The sequence below is a fragment of the Orycteropus afer genome, unplaced genomic scaffold, assembly GCF_000298275.1.
Source record: "Orycteropus afer afer isolate SDZICR_OR568_19922 unplaced genomic scaffold, OryAfe1.0 scaffold00112, whole genome shotgun sequence".
Taxonomy (NCBI): Eukaryota; Metazoa; Chordata; class Mammalia; order Tubulidentata; family Orycteropodidae; genus Orycteropus; species Orycteropus afer.
Genome location: NW_006921699.1, coordinates 1551282 through 1572869, shown reverse-complemented (window position 1 = coordinate 1572869; position 21588 = coordinate 1551282). Strand labels below are relative to the sequence as shown.

At 40.9% G+C, this 21588-nt stretch overlaps 1 protein-coding gene across 1 annotated transcript in view; it reads left to right on the top strand.

The window, feature by feature from the left end:
• The window catches only part of ACSL6 (acyl-CoA synthetase long chain family member 6), a 67955-nt gene that overhangs the window by 35063 nt on the left and 11304 nt on the right, over window positions 1-21588 (top strand). Inside the window, exons 15-19 of the mRNA XM_007943729.2 lie at window positions 1149-1237; window positions 6405-6521; window positions 10469-10612; window positions 11641-11742; window positions 12625-12696. Of these exons, the coding sequence (XP_007941920.1) occupies window positions 1149-1237; window positions 6405-6521; window positions 10469-10612; window positions 11641-11742; window positions 12625-12696 (524 nt within the window). The remainder of the gene's footprint in view (window positions 1-1148; window positions 1238-6404; window positions 6522-10468; window positions 10613-11640; window positions 11743-12624; window positions 12697-21588) is intronic.

Sequence of the window (21588 nt, the reverse complement as noted above, 5' to 3'; positions counted from 1 at the left end):
GGCTGAGCCTCTGGTGTTTAAAACCCAGCGAGATGCACCTGGTACACAGGTAACAGCCCAGCTTATAGACTGAGACAGACTAGGAAGAAGGAAGAGGCTGTCCACTTCTCAAAGAATTGGCCAGGGAAAACCTTATGAATAACAAAGAAACACTGAGGAGACTAGCATGTTCTTTTCTCTGGAGATTCTTCTGTTCTGCTTGGAAACTTCAGCCATCTGCATCCATAAACAAGCAAAGTCCAGCTCAGTGCAATCCATCAAATTACAGCAACTTAACACCAGCTCAGTGTCAAACAACTTCCTCTTTGTTTGGTCGGGTTCCGGTCAGCTCAGTCCTAGCCATCCTAGCTAGGTCATGGGTACCAACTGCTAAGTTTGGGAGTCACACTCTTCTCTTCACTTCAGACCAGCCAGCACCTTCTCTCACATCCTCATTCCTCAGAGACTATTTCAATGCCCATAGGCTCACAATTCATTGCACTTCAGACCAGCCAGCCCTTCCTTTCATCCCCAGTCTCCATGGCCTAGGTCAAAGAGTACCAAACTCAGCCCATTTCTTCTTTGTTGCACTTCCCCCGTTTCCACTCAAGTGGACCCAAGCAAGTAGCATACAAGCCTGCTACTTGCTGGCTTCCTTTAACTTTCAATCCTGGAAGGGATTTCTCTCATGGACCATGACTTTCCTGCCTTGATGCACACCGCACCAGGTATATCTTTGAAATTTAAACCAGATGTAAAACAAAGACCTAGGTAGAGGTTTGTCTCCACTTTTTCCAAATTTGAAGGTATTATTAGTGCTTGCCTATGACAAATGCCCATTTTAAGGTGTATCGCTTTGCATTTATGTTCTTGTGTGCCATCAAGTCAATTCCAGCACGTACTGGCCTGATAGGACAGAGTAGAACTGCCCCATAGGATTTCCTGACATGTAATCTTTATGGAAGCAGACTGACATGTTTCTCCTGTGGTGGGGTCACACTGCTGACCTTTCTGTTAGCAGCTGAGCACTTAACCACTGCACCATCAGGGCTCATTTCACATCCATAGTTCCCTACCTTGACTGCTTAGGGGGTTTATAGGGCATGATGCCTCTTCAGTACTGAAACTGATCTAAACACTGGCAATGTCATATTGTTCTTTTGCTCTAGGGCATGTTGGAGCACCTCTGCCCTGCAATCATATCAAGCTCATTGATGTCGAGGAGCTGAATTACTGGACCTACAATGGAGAGGGAGAGGTAAACTTAAGCATTTTGCCATTTGTGTCTACGGATGCTACAAGTAGTAAGCAAAAAACAATGGATGTGGAATTATTTTCCTTTCATTTAGTGTGTAAAGTTGCTTTAGATGACAGATTAATTAAACTCTATTAACTGAATTCAGCATCTCCTCTCCTATTTTTGAGGTACCCAGACCCTAAGGCTGGGACTGGGCTTGTCTAAATCAGGATTTGAAATTTTCAAGCTCTTTTTTTTTTTTTTAAGAGTTGGTTTTACATTCAATGTTATGTGTACATTTAGTTTCACTCCCCATTTACCATGTCCAACCCTAACCCAGTCTCCTCCCCTCCCTGCCCAGTAACCCTCCCCCTGTGCCCCTCATAGTTATGCACTCTTGTTTGTCTTGCATTTCCTCAGTGTAAATGTTGCCCCTCTGGTGCCCCGTGGTCCATTGCTCCAAGGGATATATTTCCATAGAGTATGTGGCTACATCCCCCTAGGTTGAGTGGTCTGCATATACATTTTGTTAACTATTAGGCTGAGAGCCAGTCCCTGGGGGTGACATTTATTCTAGGTGCAGAGTATTGGGGGTCTCACCAAACTCCATCCAGCCAGTAATTCTGGTCATTATTGAGTTTTTGGATTTTGTTCCATGTTTTTCCTCCCACTATATCCAGAATCTCCAGATTTGATCCTTTCCTGAGTAGTTGGCATTGGTAGCCAGACACCATCTAGTTCTTCTGATCTCAAAGGCCATTGTGTCCTAGGGCTGATTGCTTCCCAATGCCCTTGTTTTTTTGCACTCTTCTTCACTTCTGATGATAGGAGACCATTAGCTGCATCATAGATGGCTGCTTGAAAGTGTTTAAGACCCCAGTTGCTACTCACCAATGTAGGATGAGGAACAAGGCTTTTATGTATTTTGTTGTGCCAATTGAGTCTGGTGTCCCCCAGTACTATGGCCCTGAGATGGTAGATCCATTGGATCTCTCTCCCACAGTGTCTGGGTGTCTGTGAGGGATTACTCTCAATCTATCTTCTACGGTTTCTGTAAGGATTACAGGTATTTTGTATCACTGGTGTCTGTACAAGATTATCCTCAGCTGAATCTATCCTTGGTCTAGAGTATACTCCTGTTCACTGACCCCCATCTGATCTTCTCTGGTGTTTATGGGTTTATCTGTAGCCTGGTGTTTGGTGTTAATGGTAATGCAGTATTGTGGGCACATTGGTTGCTATTAGCATCTGTCATCTATCTCCTATGTGCACAATTCAGTGTCCTCCTTTTTCCTAATGTTATCATGGTGGTCTCACATTCTTTCCATATATCCCTCCCCTTACCCATGTCAGCATGTAGGTCCCAACTAGCCTGAAATTAATCCCTCCCCTTCCCTCCCCACCTTGGTAACCTAGAACGTGAGTCCCCTTTCACAAGCAAACTGTTCTTTGTCTTTTTCACTAATGAGCTCATACATTACTTGTCCTTCTGCGATTGACTTATTTCACTCAGCATAATGCCCTGCAGGTTCATCCATGTGGTGAGATGATTTGCGTATCCCTCATTGTTCTTAAATGTAGCATAGTATTCCACTATGTGCATGTACCATAATTTGGTGATCCACTCATCCATTCATGAGCATTTAGGTTGTTTCCATCTCTTTGCTATAGTGAATTGTGCTGCAATGCACACAGGTGTGCATGTGTCTGTTCATGTGCTGTCTCTACCTCTTTAGGATATATTCTTAGTAATGGAATTGCTGGGTCAAATGGTACTTCTATTTTCAGTTTTTTAAGGAAATGCCATACCATTTGCCACAATGGTTGTACCATTTTACAATCCCACCAGCAGTGCACAAGAGTTCCAATCTCTCCGCAACCTTGCCAGTATTTGTTATTTTGTGACCTATTGAACTTTGCTATTATTGCTGGGGTGAGATGATATCTCATTGTTGTTTTGATTTGGAGCTCTGGTAGCATAGTGGCTAAGACACTTGCCTGCTAACCAAACGGCTGGCGGTTCAAACCCACCAGCCACTCCTCGGAAGGAAGGTTGGGCAATCCTACTTCCGTAGTGATACTGCCTCGGAAACCCAAGGAGGGGTCGCTATGAGTCGGGTTTGACTCGACGGCACATAACAACAACAACAACAATGATAAATGATCACGAGCAGTTTCTCATGTGTTTGTTGGCTGCCTGTGTATCTTCTTTGGTGAAGTATCTGTTCAAGTCTTTTGCCCATTTGTGAATTGGGTTATTTGTCTTTTTGGTGTTGAGGTGTTGAATATTTCTGTAGATTTTGGAGATAAGTCCTTTATCAGATATGTCATAGGCAAATATTTTCTCCCAATCTGTAGGTTCTCTTTTCACCCTTTCAATGAAGTCTTTCAATGCACATAGGAGTTTGATTTTTAAAAGGTCTCAGTCATCTAGCTTCTCTTCTACCTCCTGTGCATTCTGGATTATGCTTGATAGTCTATTTATGCCATAAATTAGGGCCCCCAGATTTGCCCCTATTTTATGTTTGATGAATTTTATAGTTTTGTGTTTTACATTTAAGACTTTGATCGAACTTGAGTTTTGTTTTTGTGTGTGGGGTGAGGTATGGGTCTTGTTTCATTTTTCTGCAAGTGGATATCAGTTTTGCCAGTACCATTTGTTAAAGAGACTGTCTCTTCCCCATTTAAAGGGTTTTGGACTTTCATCAAAGATCAGCTGTCCATAGATGGCTGCGTCTATATCTGGACTTTCAATTCTGCTCCATTGGTCTATCTGTCTATCATTGTGCCAATACCATGCAGTTTTGACTACTGTGGCTGTATAGTAGTTCTTAAGATCCGGGAGTGTGAGACCTCCCACTTTGTTCTTCTTCTTCAGAAGTGCTCTGCTTATCCGAGGTCTCTTTCTTTTCCATATGAAGTTAGTAATTGGTTTTTCCATGTCCTTAAAAAAATTTGTTGAAATCTGGATCAGGATTGCGTTAAAAGTGTAAATTGCCTTAGGTAGTATTGACATTTTCACAATATTCAGTCTACCCATCCAAAACAAGGTACGTTCTTCCATTTATGTAGTGCCCTTGTTGTCTCTTGTAGCAGTGTTTTATAGTTTTCTTTGTATAAGTCTTTTGTGTCTCTGGCAAGGTTTATTCCTAGATATTTTATCTTTTTAATAACTATTCTAAATGGTATTGTTTCCCTTATTTCTTTATCAGAGGACTGGTGTAGAGGAATCCAACTGATTTTTGTATGTTGACCTTGTATCCTGCCACTTTGCTGAACCTCTCCATTAGTTCCAGTAGATTTTTTATTGAGTCCCTTGGGTTTTCTATGTACAGGATCGTATCGTCTACAAACAAAGATAGTTTTACTTCCTCTTTGCCAATTTGTATGCCTTTTATTTCTCCTTCTTGCCTTATTGCCCTGGCCAGGACTTCCAATACAATGTTAAATAGAAGTGATGATAGAGGGCATCGCTGTCTAGTTCCCGTTCATAAGGGAAATGCCTTGAGTTTTTCTCCATTAATAATGATGTTGGCCGTTGGCTTTGCATGTATGCCTTTTATTATGTTGAGGAATTTACCTTCTATCTCTATTTTGCTGAGAGTTCTGAATAGGAACGAGTGTTGGATTTTATCAAATGCCTTTTCTGCATCAATTGATATAATCATATGGTTCTTTTCTTTGTTCTGTTTATGTGATGAATTACATTGATTGTTTTTCTGATGTTGAAGCACACTTGTAAACCTGGTGTGAGTCCCACTTGGTCAGGGTGTATTAGTGTTTTGATATGTTGTTGTATTCTGTTGACTAGGAGTTTGTTAAAGATTTTTGCATCTGTGTTCATGAGAGATATCGGTCTGTAGTTTTCCTTTTTAGTGTTGTCTTTCCCTGGTTTTGGTATTAGTGTTATGCTTGCTTCATGAAATGGGTTTGAGAGTATTCCATCTTCTTCTATGTTCTGGAATAGCTTGAGTAGCCTAGGTGTCAACTCTTCTCTGAATGTTTGGTAAAATTCTCCTGTGAAGCCATCAGGGCCAGGACTTTTCTTTGTGCAAAGTTCTTCATGACCTGCTCAATTTTTTCTTTTGTTATAAGTCTGTTCAATTTTTCTATCTCTGAGTGGGATATTTTAGGTAGGTCTTGGGATTCTAGAAACTTGTCCATCTCTTCTAGGTTCTCAAATCTGTTGGAGTACAGTTTTTCATAATATTCTGTCAGTGTCTTTTTTATTTCAGTTGGTTCTGTTGTGATGACACCCTTTTTGTTTACAATTCTTGTGATTTGGATCTTCTCTTTCTTTTCTTTTGTTAGATTTGCCAATGGCTTATCGATTTTATTAATCTTTTCAAAGAACCAACTTTTTGTTTTGTTGATTTTCTTTATTCTTTTTGTTTTCTGATTCATTTATTTCTGCTCTGATCTTTATTATTTCCTTGCTTCTAGATACTATAGGATTCTTTTGTTATTTTTTTCTAGTTGTTGACGTTGATGAATGAGAGTGTTGATTTTGTTTCTTTCCTCTTTTTTGATGTATGCATTTATTGCTATAAACTGTCCTCTGAGTACTGCTTTCACTGTGTCCCATAAGTTATGGTATGATGTGTCTTCATTCTTGTTTGTTTCTAGGAATTTTCAAGCTCTTTTAAAAATCTATTTTTTCCCTAACTGTTGCATGGCCTGCTGCTATGGCTGTGTTATCTGTCCCACCAGAGACATTCCCATTTACAGGTAGGCTAGATGCAGTAGACATAGGTGGCCTATACTTGTTTGTTCCCTAGAAGTGGATCAGCACAAAGTAGATGGGAAAGCTGTCTGCCTGTTAGGGACGAAGGGGGAGGTCAAGCTTCTCTAGTAGATGAGCCACCATCAATATCTGTGATGAGACCCCATCCAGTGTCACAAAGCTGCCTGTGCCAAGGTCCAGGGGCTTCCTGAGGAGGGAGGGATGGTGGAGACCTAGAGTGACTGGTGCAGGGAGGCCACCTGGAAAGATGTGACGCTGCTTGAGAGAAGGTGGGAGAAAGTTCAGACAGTTGGTGACTGTTCCCTGTCCTTCATTTCCATCACTGAAGTTTCCACAGTGATTTCTTGAGGAATAGTGTGCAATTCTATGCATCTCATGACAGCCTCACATCACTCCACTCCCTACATTCTGGGCTGAGAGAAACAATGGTATTTGTTCCCACAGATATGTGTGAGAGGACCAAATGTGTTTAAAGGTTACTTGAAAGATCAAGAGAGGACAGAAGAGGCCCTGGACAGTGATGGCTGGCTTCACACTGGAGACATTGGGAAATGGCTGCCGGTGCGTATGTTTGGAACCATGGAGTGAGTGCCAGATAATTTGGTGTGGTGGAAGGGTGTATAATCTGATCAACTGCTGAGACAGGAGTCTTCTTCATGTTATCCCTGACAATTAGGCAGTCAGGGATTGGGAGGCTCTTCCTTACCTTCCCCCCAAAGCCTCCTCCCTCCCTCTGTTCCCATGCAGGGTGATGAGGGACCTTTGTGGGAGGATATACCTGGAGTCTTTGAGACTGACTCCCTATTCTTAATGGTTTCTAGACAGAGGTGATAGTCTTGTTGGAGCCTGTCATAGACTAGAGGGAGAAGAGGGTTTTTATCTCTAGAAGAGCTGAGAAAGTCAGGGCCTGTGAACTCAAGGACTTGACCCTTAGCTGAGAGGTGCCACAGAGCAGTGGAAAGCTTGGAGCTGGGCAGGAGGGTGCCTGGATTCCTATGCCTCTGCCGGTAGTCACTCTTGTGACTCTTGTGACCTTAAGCAAGACTTATCATCCTTCTCTGGGACTCCACATTGAGTCACTTGTACAATAAGAGGGCAAAGTTACATGACATTCTTTGGGCTATGCCCCCAACCCAACTTTAAGTCAAAACCAATTAGTGTGCCTCAGTTTTCTTACTTGTAAAGTGAAGATAATATTTTTTACCTCATAGGGCTATTGCTGTGATACCTTTAAGTTTATACTTATTAAATATGTGTGTGTGTGTGTGTAAACCCATTGCTGTCAAGTTGATTCCAACTTACAGTAACCCTATCATGACCCTAAAGGACAGAGTAGTAGGGTTTGCAAGGCTGTAATCTTTATGGAAACAGATTGCCACATCTTTCTTCCATGGAGCAGTTCATAGATTTGAGTACCCAGATTTCAGTTAGCAGCCAAGCACACTTAACCACTATACCATCAGGGCTCCATATATATCTATACCAAACCATATATATACCAAACCAAAAACCAAAACTCATTGCCATAGAGTTAGAGTGAAATCCGACTCATAGCAACCCCTCCTTGGGTTTCTTTCTTATTTATATATGGGAGCTCTGGTGGCGTAGTGCCTGAGGCATTTGACTGCTAACCAGAAGGCTGGCGGTTCAAACTCACCAGCCACTCCTTGGAAGGATGGTTGAGTAATCTACTTCTGTAGTGATACCACCTCGGAAACCGAAGGAGGGGTAGCTGTGAGTCAGGTCCGACTCAACAGCAGTGAGTGAGATACATATATATAACTTATTAAGTATATATTACAAACATACTTGTGAAATTATACCTGTGAAGTACTTCTTAGCACAATGCCTGGCACATAGGAAACAACTGAAAGCTATAACCAGCAAAAGACTGTCACTGAAACAGTGGAACCTTTCTGGTGTCTCTGAGAGTTACTGAGGCTTTGGCTGGACGTTTTGAGGTGTTATGTCTATGAGACACATGAATGGTATCCTGCCCTCCTAGGCACTCTAGGCTAGTGAGCTGATTTGCCCCTGCTTGGATCTGTGTACTTCCTTTGAGAAACATCATTCCTGCAGCAGACAAGGATATGGTCCCACTGTATTCCCTAGGCCAGGAACTCAGCTCAGGGGGATAGAATCGTCTTTAGAGTTTCCAACCCAGTGTGATTGGTATGAACTGAGAGGTCACACTCACTTGGGGGGCGGGATGAGGCAGAAGAAGGCAGGCAACTAGAGGACTGCTTGTCTCAGGATATGAGTCATGTTCTCAGGAGAGAGGTGAAGGTGGGAAGAACATTCAAGGCAGAATCACTAGCTTGTGTTAAAGTAGAAATACACTAGAGGTGTGAGACAAGCAATTCCAACTGAGTGTCCACAAGTATGGCAGGGAGAGGCTTGAGAGGTTAATGGGGCCCTGGACATCTGCAGATTGTCCCATCAGCTAAGGAAGCTTATGCTTTGGCGTCTCTCACTTGTATGGTCCCCTCCTAAGCCTCTCCATGTCCTTTTATGTTACTTTTCTTAAAGAAAGCCCTCCCCCACAAAAAAATTGTAAAAGCTTGAAGCCCCACAAAGCCCTAGCTCTGCCACTGATTTCTTATAACTGTCTTGAATGAAGCCATCCACCATGCAGGTGTTGGGAAAAGCCAATGAATTAATTCATGTGAAGCACTTAGTGTTATGCTGAAACACAGAACCCAAGACAGCAGGCAGGCAGGCAGTCTGAGAGTCACTTTTAAAAAGTTGATATAGATAAGAAAAAGGCATAAGCTTCCAACTCAGAAAAACCTGGTTTCAAATCTTTGTTTCCCTATCCCTTGGCTGTGTTGCTTGGGAGAAGTTAATTAACCTCTCTGATCCTCACTGTCCTCATCTGTGAAACATAAATGACAACACCCAGCTCATGGGGGTGCCATGAGGACCAAAGGAGAGAGTGTAGGTAAAGCATCTGCTGTCCAGCCTGCGTTCTGAACAAAACAGTGTCATATTTGTTTTTCTGTTCTGGAAAGATTGCTCTGGTTCTGGTGCATCAAGCAGATGGAGCAGGGACAGAGTGGATGCAGAAATCCAATCAGAAGGAGGTGGATATGAGAGGGATTTATGAGGGAGAACTGATGAACCTGACTGCTGAAAGGCCCATGAGAGGCAGATAGCAAGGTTGTCTCCAGGTTTGGGATTGGGGTCTAGGGCAGGCTTGAGGAGGACAATGATGAGCTTCGTTTGGGGCAAGTTGCATGCTTCAAGAAAGACAGCCTAGTTTCTAAAACATTCTGAAGGCAATTACGTTCTGGATCTGGATCTCAAGAGGCTGGAACTGGAAGCTTAGGCAGATGTAAGAGTGGCCACTGAAGAGATAAATGGTGATTATCTCAAGAACCATTGTTAGTGGAAGTGAGGAAAGTGCAACATTTAGGAGTGAGCCAATGGAGAGAGGCCCACCCAATTTCCCAGTATATTAGTTTCCTGTGGCTGCCATAACAAAGTACCACAAACTGGGTGGCTTGACACTACTTAAATTTATCCTTTCATAGTTCTGGCGGATAGAAGTTGGAAATCAAGGTGTTGGCAGGGCCACACTCTCTCTGAAGGCTCTAGGGAAGAACTTGCCTTGCCCTTCTAGCGTCTGGTGGTTGCTAGAAATCCCTAGCTTCCATAGCTGCATCATTCCAATCCCTGCCTTCATCTTCACATGGCATTTTCCCTGTGTCGGTGTCTCTTTATCACTTGTCTTCTTATAAGAGCACCATTCATATTGGATTTGGGCATACTATATTCCAGTAAGACCTCATCTTAGCTAATTACACCTGCAAAGACTCTATTTCCAAATAAGGCCACATTCTGATGTTCCAGGATGGGCATGAATATTGGAGGACACTGTTCAATGGTACACCTGGGAAACTCAAAAAGGTTGAAGGGAGTCAGGGAGGTAAGCGGGGTCCTGGAGGTCAGGGTCATATGCACTCACTGCTGGAGGGAGTGGCCTGCCTGTTGCAAAGGTCCTGGAGTGGTGAGTATTCTTAGTGCTATCTGACTTGTCCAATGAGAGTCTCTGAGGCCTCTCCAAAGTTGTGCTCTGTGCTGGGGTGAGAGGCTGGTCTATGGAGGTGGAAGCAGTGGCGGGGGCAAGAGGCCTTAGCATGGTCTAAGGGAGCGAAGCTGAAATATTGGTAAGAAAAAGGATAGCTACAACAAGGGCCACCTAGGTGATAAGAGAAGTCTGGTGGGAAGGTGCTAGGCCTTCTGAGAGGAGGAGTGCTGTTGAGTGTGAAGGGGATTGTAGGAAAGGGGTAGGTGCAGGGAATAATTGCTAAGGAGAAAGGACAGTAAGTGCTTAGGACTGGGCAGAGCTTGGACATCATCAGCCTGCGGTGAAAGATGGCTCTCTTCAGCCAACAGAAGAACTTATCAGGTGGGGTCTGCAGGGTGGGACAAGACAGAAGTGAAAGGCTTAAACTCAAGAGACATCAAGACATCTTTCTCAGGAAGCTGTTTTTTCAACTCCACAGACGGGAACTCTTAAAATTATTGATCGGAAAAAGCACATATTTAAGCTTGCTCAGGGAGAATATGTTGCACCTGAGAAGATTGAGAACATCTACATCCGGAGTGAGCCTGTGGCACAAATATATGTCCATGGAGACAGCTTAAAGGTGAGGTCCCTGTGCTTCAGCCCTTTCACGTGTACTGGGCCTGATGAAAAAGCCAACAAATACTATACTAAGCATTGGTATTTGATTAATGTGGTAAACAGTAATTTCAAATCATATACCAGCATTCTCCTATATGTATGAAATGATGCGAGTAAAATCGATTTTAAAGGAGAAATCTTCATTATTTGTAATTTGATAAATTGCAGTGAGGTCAAATAAGTTGCTTGAAGTAGTAATAACGAACATTCTCACCACTTGTAGTTTATGCTCCACCTACTTCCCAGGATTTTTGAGGGGAGATACTAAAGGAGGAATCTAGACAAGGGCATCCTCATTCCAATGTCTTTCTAGGTCAGGATTCAGGATTTCTGTTATTGTACTTTTAAAATACACAAAGGTATCTTACAGAAAAATGTATAGAGTAGTGCAAATAATATTATTGATAATATAACTTATTAATATTATTTGGATAGCAATTATACTTATTCTATTTCTAACATCATTTGGATTTGAAGTCAGATCTGATATGGTATCATTGGATTTATATACTTAAATATTATTAAATTATGCTTAGAGAAAAAGCTTTTTTAGAAGAAATTAAAATGCTCCTCATAAGTGAAGGTAATAAGTGAAGGAAACAGTTTTAAAATGATGTGACTATCCTGAATATTTATGTGTTCTGGCTCATAGAGTTTGGATCAGAGTTGTTTGATTAGCATCCAAAAGATGGGCTGATTAAAGATTGGCATGAGGGTCAAAGGTACATATTGATCTAACTTTACTTATTCTTAATCTTCTTAATGTTATTCTTTCTTTCTTTCTTTTACAAAGTTAGAATTATATATCAGCAAAGGAACAGTCAAGAGCATGTGCTATTTTGGGGAAAATGTTTCATAATACAAGAAGATACTTATTTTTAGAAAGGGTGAAGTCTTTGAGAACACCAAGAGATTATTTTTAATCCTGGCCCACAAGTAGCTACTTTAAAAGCTTTCGTCATGACTGTTTTCCTTTGGTGGGAATTGCAGGCCTTTTTGGTAGGGATTGTTGTGCCCGACCCTGAAGTCATGCCCTCCTGGGCCCAGAACAGAGGATTTGAAGGGACATATGAAGAGCTTTGCACAAATAAGGTAGGTATCTCTGGGCTATCTCCTAAAAAGTTGCTGAATTCTTTATGATATGGCATAATGACAAGATAAGAAAAGCAGTAGATCAATGAAATTTGACTATGCAGGTAAATGCCTAACATTTTTAAAAATGATAAACATCTCAAACCAGAAATTCATCTCTTCTGGCTGAAGGAACTCATATTTCCTCTTAAGAAGTTTGAGAAACCATTGCATTTTAGAGCCAGAAGATATCACAGAAAACTTACCCAGCTCTGTTGCTTTGTAGATTGGAAGAGAGTCCAGAGAGGGAGGGATTTACCAAGGCCACACAGCTGTTAACAGGAGTGTTGGATGTGAGCACAGCCTCCCTGACTCACTGGCCACATTCTTTCCAAATGTCCAGTAGAGTTAGTTCCCTACTAGCCTTAGAAAGACAGTCGTGGAATTGAAAAAATAATACATTTCTTCGCTCTGAGAGTGTTAGCCCCTCACAGCTTTCAGAAACCTTCTTGTGGCACATGTAGGGCTCTGTGCTGCCTACTAGAGGAGCATCGCTGTGCTTTGACCCTGAATTAGCCCCTTGAGTCACACATTCATATTTCAGCAACATATCATACCCCTGGGGATGGCAGGGCCCCTGAGACTCACCAGGTTAAGCAGAAGCCTCTTTTAAAAGAAAAAATTGAGTGGTCCCTTAGCCTGTTTATGGCCACTATTTGGCCATCCCCAGCACTGACTTGCCTGATGTGAGGTGGTGATTGACATGCTGCCAGGAAGTATGTGAGGTGGGAGAGGGAGTCAGCACAGCTGCCAGTTGTACTTTGCTCAAAACTCATTGTTTCCTTTATCTCCACTTTAAAATGTATTCTTGCCTTGTAATTGTGTTTATATGGTTCAATTCAGGATGTGAAGAAAGCCATTTTGGATGATTTGGTGAGATTAGGAAAAGCAGGTGGACTCTATTCTTTTGAACAGGTAAATTTTACCTTCTGTATACTCAATACAGCCCTTTATTCACTGATGGAAATTTACCCCTGGTGAACCTGATCTAGATTCCTGCTCCGTATGCTGTGGCCCTCTAGCAGGTTGTGTACTGTGTACCAAAGGAGCCTTGAAGGACTGTTTCAAGCCCTGTGATAGCCTGCCCCCTGAACTGAAAGAGATCATCTGTAGAGTACGATTGTATTCTTCCTTATAATTAAAGATGTTCATATGGGTGAAATATTAACCCAGCTGTCACTAGCAGATCGTGTGTTCACAGTCTGTCTCCAAGCTAACTGCAGTACTCAAGACCAGAGTCCTGTCTTCTTTTTATTTTTATGGGGATCTAAAAGACATTAGCTGTCTTCTTAGCCACAGCTGGTGAGCTTAATTGCTATGAGGATATCGGAAAGATAGGGCTGGTCAGGCCATTGATCTGTCAACCCAGCATGTCCTCTACAAAGGGGAGGCAACAGAGAACATGTTGGGAGAGGACCGAGAAGTCCTCTGAGGGCTTTGTCTTTGCAAGGTTAGACTCTTACTATAACTTGGTTCAGAAGTATACTTGGTCCTATTTACATATATCATCAAGCCATCCTCTTTAGTCCAAATTTCAAAAAGAAAAATTTTTTAATACATTGATTTTGAAAACTTCCTTATATTTAGAATAACTGTTTTTTTCATAAAATGTTGTTTCTCCAACAGGGTTCTCAAAAAAAAAAAAAAATAGTATTAGGGATCTGTAAGGTTTATGTAAAATTTTTAACTTTTTTCCTAGTTTGTAATTGTGTGTGTGTGTGTGTGTGTGTGTGAGTGACTTGGGTGAAAGTCAACAGAGAAAATTCATCTTCTGTTTAACAATTCATACACATTTTGTCTCATGACATTGATTACAGTCCTCACAATTTAACAGCTCTTTTTCTAATTCCTACCTGTGTTACCTTTTCCCTGTGTCCTTTCCTATGCCTTCCTGCCCTCTGAGCTATCTCCCAGCGCAAATGCTGCCATTCTGATCCCTCATGTTTAATTGTTCTAAGGGTTGTATCTGCCTGGTGTATTTGTTCACCTCGTGGGTCTAGCTACTGCTTGGCTGGAAGTTAAGCTACAAGAGTGAGTTCAGTTCCAGGCCTGAAGGGCAAGTATGGGCCATAGTCTTGGGGGTTCTACCAGTCTATATCAGACCTATGAGCCTGGTCTTTTTTATGATTTTGAGTTTTGTTCCACATTTTTCTCCACTCTATCCAGGATCTCTAATTTTGAACCCTTTCCAAGTGGTTGTCGGTTATAGCCAGGCACCATTTAGTTTTTCTGGTCTCAGGGTCATGTAGGCTGAGGTTCCCATGGCCCACTGATGCATCTTTGATTTTCTTCACTGTTCTTTGCTCCGGATGAGGAGAGGCCAACTTTTGCATCCTAGATGGCTGCTGGCAAGCTTTTAAGACCCCAGTCACTACTCATCAAAGTGGGGTATAGAACATTGTTTTTGTGTAGTATGTTATGCCAGTTGAGCTTGATGTCCCCCGCAGCCATGGTCCCAAGCATTCAGGCCCAGTGACTTACTTCCTCCAGGTGTTTGGCTGTGACTAAGAAGTTATCATAACTTTGCTTCCTATTAGCTCTGTTATATATATGGACATTCTTATAGCACATACAAATACATGTAGCAAAATTATCTGCCAAACCTATATATGGTCATGGGTATATTCCCATTCACCTACCCATACTTGATGATTTTGACTGTCTACCTATGTATCTACCCACAGATTAATGTTTGTTATTGATAATGCAGTACTGTGTATGTAAAAGTATTTACTTTTGTCATCTGTTTCTCTTGTGCACCTTTCTGTGTCTTCCTTTTCCTTAGTGTCATTGTACTGGTCACTCATTTTTGGTATATTGCCTTTCCTTTCACCCAAATCAATGTGTGTCTCTTACCTAGGTAGAAACTTTCTTTTTACTTTTGTATATTCATTTTGATGATAACCTAAAAACATTTTGTTCTGGTTACCTAGTGCCTCTCTGACAAGAATATACCACAAATGGAATGGCCTTAACAAACAGGAGTTTATTCTTACAATTTGGAGGCTTTAAATTCAAGTTCAAAGTGCCAGGTTCTAGGGGCTGAGCGTAAGCCCCTCAACCTTGGGGTCCAGCTCTGCCTCCTGCTCCTGGCCCACTGGAGCTAGAGGCATTTCTTCACTCAGACAGCTGCTAGCTGCTGAGGCTGACAAGCCCCAAGGTTGACAAGTAAAAATGCACAGTCCTGATGTTACCAAACCACACAGCAGGCCATTAACTTAAGTCCATTTTAAGTCCCAAGGTTGGCAGAGCATCGCAGGCTGCTGAACAATGACACGGCTACATGCAGGGTTCAAGCATGCCATAGGCTAGAGACCATTCCCAAGGCTTCTCCTTATATACAGGAAGCAGACCACATCCCAAAGGAGCTACTCAGCTGCTTGTGGTAGATCCCATCATGGAGCTGATTGTCAGCCTCATCATGGGGAATAACTACCACCAGCTGCCCAGCCATTCAACCAGGCCAGCCAAATTGACACACAAACATAACTACCACCCATTTTAAAACCAGTTTTAAATATAAAATTCTTGCAGTGATAATTTGTAGTCTAAAAATATTTGCACAGATTAAGGCTTTACTTTCTTACATTTCAAACTGAGAAAATATAAAAATGAGGTATTTAAACTAATTAATTAATTTAATACCAGGGCTTAAAAGAATTGTTTTCTTCTGAGATGGATCTTGACATTAATCCAGCTTGAGAAACACTGCTTTATATCTGTTATTATATTTTTGGGTAATTGAAACCCAGATAAATGAATCTTTATTTTAGAAAATTATAAAGTCTGAAGCGTTCAGACAAGTCATGTTTGTCTTTAGGAATAAAAGGTCAGTTCTGGCATAATAATTATTTAGATTTCTGAATTTGCCAGCACTGACTGCATTGCCTTTCCTTAATCGAAAGCTGTGTGACTGGATCATGTGATCATGTAGAGCAGGGGCCACACTCCAGTGGACCCAGGCCTGATTGATCTGGACCTATGAGTTGCTTTGAAGGGCTGGCTGTGAAGGAACTGAAGGCAAGTTAGCTTAAGCTGTTTAGCCCCTGTGGACATCCTTGGGCAGTCACAAGCTCTGCATGCCCCCTGCTGGCCCTGGATGAGTGACTTGACCCAGGGCATGTAGAGAATTGTAATATTCATCAATTCATGGGAAAAACAATACAAACTCATAAGATGATACTTAAACGGGACCTTTGGTTTACCTCTCTAGTGTTAACAGTTGCTTTGGTTAGAAGAGCATGTTCTTGACTTTACACATGCCCTAAGCAGAGGTTTCTGATCTAATCTGTCCTTTCCATGGTAACCTCAAATACAGGAAGACATGTGGCATCCCAGAGGCCTTTAATTTTATTTCCAAGCTATCACCTCCTGATTTTGTCTGTTCTAATTCTCCTCTTTGTTGATCTGTGGCCAGATCAATCCCACCACAGCCAGTGTGTGCCCTCAGCTGACCACAAGAGGGCAAAAACCAGGCCTCATACCTGAGTAGGGTGTGCTCTCTGTTGTGTTCCAAAGCCTGACAAATTATTTAGGTTATAATTCAGTGTCAGCTTGTTCTTTTTCTTCTTTCTCAAGAATTAATTAGAGTTAAGGCTTAACTCTAATTTAAAATACACACACTCACAGTAGTGTGTTAAAGCTTAAATTATCCAACAAAAGCTTTTTAAAGTTCAGACTAACTGGCCTGGGTTGGTCTGAATTAAACTTTGAAGTAGAAAAAAAAATGTAATTTAATTTTCAGAAATAGTTCCTAGATGTAGATTAACATTATTCATGGAGATCATTGGGAGATATATTTTTAATGATTAGATCAGAAGCATTTAAAATAATTGTACAATGATTAAAATATGTAAAAAAAAAAAAAAAAAAGGCAACCATTGCCGTGGAGTTGGATCCGACCCCTCCTTGGGTTAAGATATGTGGGTGCCTGGTAAGTACTTGAGCATACTTAATCATTATTTAACTATTTCCTTAACAGTTGTATGCCTTATTATTTTGCATAAGCAATACAAAACTCAAGACTGTTGTTGTTATGTGCCATTGAGTCGGACCCAACTCATAGTGACCCCTCTTTGGGTTACTGAGGCAGTATCACTGTGGAAGTAGATTGCCCAACCTTCCTTCCGAGGAGTGGCTGGTGGGTTTGAACTGCCAGCCTTCTGGTTAACAGTCAAGCACCTTAGGCATTATGCTACCAGAGCCCCTAACTTTGACACTAGATTTTTCAAACTCTGGGTAGCAAAGCCCTAACTAAAACATTTTATTATATTTCCTGTCATTGAAATGAATACTTACCTAGCCAATTTGCCTTTGAATCAGAAGTGAATTGAGCATTTCCATAATTAATTTAAATACTTTTTTACTTTTGCTCTTCTGTCTTAAATTATTCGCTCCATGTTTTTATGTACAAAAAATATTGTGTTAACTTCTTTTATTTAGTAATACCATTGAAAAACTTAAAATATTATGTATTTTCAAAACAATGAAAATTTCTCTGCTTTAATGTAATGCCAATAAACTGAAGTTTTTGAGATCTTTTATTCAATGTCATATTTAAATATTGCAGTATTTCTAAATTAAAAAAAAAAAAGGAAACAAACCCATAGAATCTCTTTTCAATGATAAGAGTATAGTTTCAGGAAAGGAAGAGCATCTCCTTCCTTCTTTTCACAACAAAATGTTGCCTGTTAAAATTGGAAAACCAGTTTCATAGTGTGCTTTGTATAAAGGTAGAATAAAGAATCTTATACCTTTTTTTTATAAATTCACAATTGAACAGTTTGATTTTATGGGAAAATATATAATCATTTTAGAAAATGAAAATTGGTTTTATCACTGATGCACTTGTGAAAAAAGAAACTATAGGTTTGGGGCCCACAGTTATGATCAGCATTAGTCAAACAACTGATTTGACTCATTTTTTCCACGTAAGACTTTAAATAGACCAAGAACTGTAAAGTAGACTGGAGCAGGGACTGGCAGCCTAGGGACAGTGACCCACTAAGGGACTGAAAGCTGAGTTAGGTGCAAGGTGGCATATTGCTTGACCTTCTGCAAGGCTATATATATTTAATGATACTGCCTCTCCTCCTAGGGGGGCTGTTTTGTAGACAGTCATATGGAACAGCTGATGTCCCAGTGGGATTGCTGAAGTAACTGGTTTGACAGGTATTCAGAATCTACCTGTTGATGCAGTTCTTTGTTCCTAAGATCTTAATGTTTTCTTTTACGCTGTACTTTTCTCTAAATAACATTATGTAGCTATCCCTATCAAATTCATCTTCCCTGTCCAGTATTGTTTGTAGCTCTGCTTGTCACTGCTGAATTTTCAAAGTTGTTTATCCCAAGTCCTTTTACTGAACAGAGATTGAAGGTCCCAATTACACAATGTTCTCTATGTGCTGTTGGGATTGCAGACCAGCTGCAACACAGGCTGCAAGGATCCTGTAGAAATAATATCTTGGTGTTTATATCTCCTTTTAAAAATTATATTATTACTTTTATTCACAAGAGAAGGTGAATAGATGGTTAGCACTGACCAAAAATCTTTGTGTTACTGTTTCTATCAGAAGAGAACTTTTCTAAAAAAAAAAAAAAAAGTTAAGGATATTAGCAGATTTTTCAGTTTATGGCAGTAAACATGAATTATTAAATTAAATCAAAATAATGTCTAGGATTAAATTTTATTTGTTGTTGTTATATGCCGTCGCGTCAGACCCGACTCATAGCAACCCCTCCTTGGGTTTCCGAGGCAGTGTCACTACGGAAGTAGATTGCCCCATCTTCCTTCCGAAGAGTGGCTGGTGGGTTTGAACCGCCAGCCTTCTGGTTAGCAGTCAAATGCCTTAGGCACTATGCTACCATAGCTCCTAAATTTTATTTAGATTGTGTTAATTTTCTCTTCAAGCTAACTAATTTCGTTGTCAACTAGTGATTTACAAATCTTTTTAAAGTAGCAGAAAGAACATAGATGACATCTTATATGAAAGCTGAGCATGCATAGAGCACTAAGAGCAGAACTGCTTCCATCCATTTGGGGCTTGAGTCAGAGCCACATCCGTCCACCCCATCTCCACCCCTACCACCTCTCCCTACCCCACCTCCACTCACCTCTGTCTCTCCTCTAGCTCATCCCCACCCCCATTCCATCCCTCCTTGCTTTCCTATACCCACCTCCACACCACCCCCAGCAGTGGCCTCTGTAGAAACTCTAGTTCTCAGTGCACTATGGTTTGAATACATCTCCCATGGGACCTGTTTCCAGTAAATTTGGTGTCCCCCAGGATGGTTTTTGTTTAATGAAAACAAATTAAGGGAGAAAAGTATATTCCAGAGCACACAAAGAACAATAGCCTTATTCTTTAGCAAATCCTTGCTTCTTTGAATATCAAGAACACTGACTTTTCAAAAAAAAAAAAAACCACTTTTTACAAGAGACTTAATCAGTTGATGACACCTCTCTAGCCAAGAGTCTAAGATTTCCAGCTATTTAAATTAGGTATCCAAGTAGAAATCCTTTCAATATGCAAAGTAAAATTGAGGCAGCTTCCTGTAATGGTAGCTGCAATTTTAGCCTAACCCTCCTCCCCACCTCTCACCACCCCCACATACACTTGTGCGTACTCACACCCACTTCAAGTACTATTCTTTTTATGTAAATAAGCTAGTCAGAGGCGAGAATGAAGGTGGCGCAGTGGTTAAGCTCCAGCTGCTAACAAAAAGGTCAGCGGTTTGGACCCACCAAGCGCTCCAGCTGCTAAGTGAGAGAAAGATGTTTGCTTCCTTAAAGATCTTCCGTAGAGATACCGCCTTGGAAACACAGGGAGTGTTCGCTATGAGTTGGATCTGACTCTATGGCAGTGAGTTTGGTTTTTTGGCCCTTAAAGATTCACTGTATGGAGCAGTTCTACTCTGCCTTGTAGGGTCTCTATGAGTCAGAAACACCTCAACTTGATGGCATCAAGGTTTTTTTTTTTTTTTTCGTTTGTTTGTTTAAGGTGAGCAGCTCCTTCATTTGGACAAATTTCCCAGAAAAAGATGAATACGGTTTGCTAATGCTTATTTGAAATTACAAACACAGTTTTTGGTTTTTTTAAAATGCCAGAATTTATTAGAAGTTGTCTTCGAAGGTATTTTAGAAGTCATTTTATACCAAGAAGGAGTTCTGGTGGTGTAATGGTTAAGGCATTTGGCTGTTAGCCAAAAGGTCAGTACTTCAAACCCACCAGCAGCTCCACAGAAGAAAGATGGGACAATCTGCTTCCATAAAGATTTACAGCCTTGGAAATCCAATGCGAGTTGCCCTGAGTCAGAATTTACTTGATGGCAGTGAATTGTTTTTATTTATTTATTTAAATCAAGTATTTGGTCTGAAAATCAGTTAATGAACAGAGTTTCCTGAGCAAAGAATCCTTTGTCATATCAAAATATCTTATCTACCAAGCCATGAAACTGTTAGCTTCAGAGGTTTTGAAAATAATCATTGACATACTGAACTTTTGCAGCTATTGACATACATTGATTTTTAAAAGAAGTTATTTTTTGGTTGTATAAATTGATTTTAATAATAGTTCTCATTTGACAGCAGCATCTCAGACCTTTCTCTCTTCTTCTGGCTTTTACAACCCACACTTACCTGCTTCTTTTCTACCTGAAATCCACTTCTCTGGTTCCAGCCCACATTGCACTTCTGGCCTCCAGAGTACTTAAGTGTCTCAAAAGTATCTCAAACAACATTTAAAAATCTTTCTGCTCCTCCTCCAGTCTTAGATATCTTAGTATGAGCTCAAATTAGCAATCTAGAGCCATTCTTTTTTTCTTCTTCTTTTTAAATTTAGCTGTATTTGTTACAACCTTTTGCTGCAGCAGGTGATTTGGGTGCTACTCACAAGCTTGGCAGAGTTACTCGTTCAACTGCCTTTACAGTCACCTAGGTGTGTGGAGCCATTCTCATTATCCTATGTAGCCATCTATATCCTAATTGCCAAGTCCTAAGTCCTGTCCTTTCTATCTCCAAAATCTATTTCCATCTCCACAGCCAACTCCATGATCAAATTACCATTATCTCAGTCCTCTTGACTAAAACAACACCTAATTGGTCTTCCAGCTTCCACTTTTGCCCCACTTCATCCATTCTTCACAGAGTTGTTGTTGTTGTTATTATGTGCCGTCAAGTTGGACCCGACTCATAGCGACCCCTCCTTGGGTTTCCGAGGCAGTATCACTACAGAAGTAGATTGCCCAACCTTCCTTCTGTTCTTCAGAGTAATCTTTACATAGAGCCATTCTAATTTAATCTCTTACTGCTTAGAAATTCCTTAAAGAATCATATCCAAACTCCTTAGCTTGACATACAGGTCTTTTATAATTTTGCCCCGGTCCATCTCTCCAGCTCCATTTCTTTCTTCTTCTTTATTTGTACCATATGTTTCAGCCTACACTTGTAATGGCCCAAATGGGCTTTGGCAAATATTGCCTCTGCCTGGACCACCCTTCTCTCCTCAGGCCATATAACAACACCTTTTTTTGCTATCTTCACCTGGATAAATCCTATTTATACTTCAAAGTTCAACTCAGGTATTCCTTCTCTATGGATCCTGACCTAATACCTCAAGCCTGGGAGATGATGTATCAGGATACATTCAGCTCTAACAGAAAACCTGAAAATACATAGGATATTTTTTTTTCTCACATAAGAATAATTCCAGAGAGTTCCGGCAAGATGGCGGACAAGGCAGAAAGACTGCACAGACCCTCTTCAACAAAGAAAAGGGAAACCAATTAACACAGACACAGAAGATAATC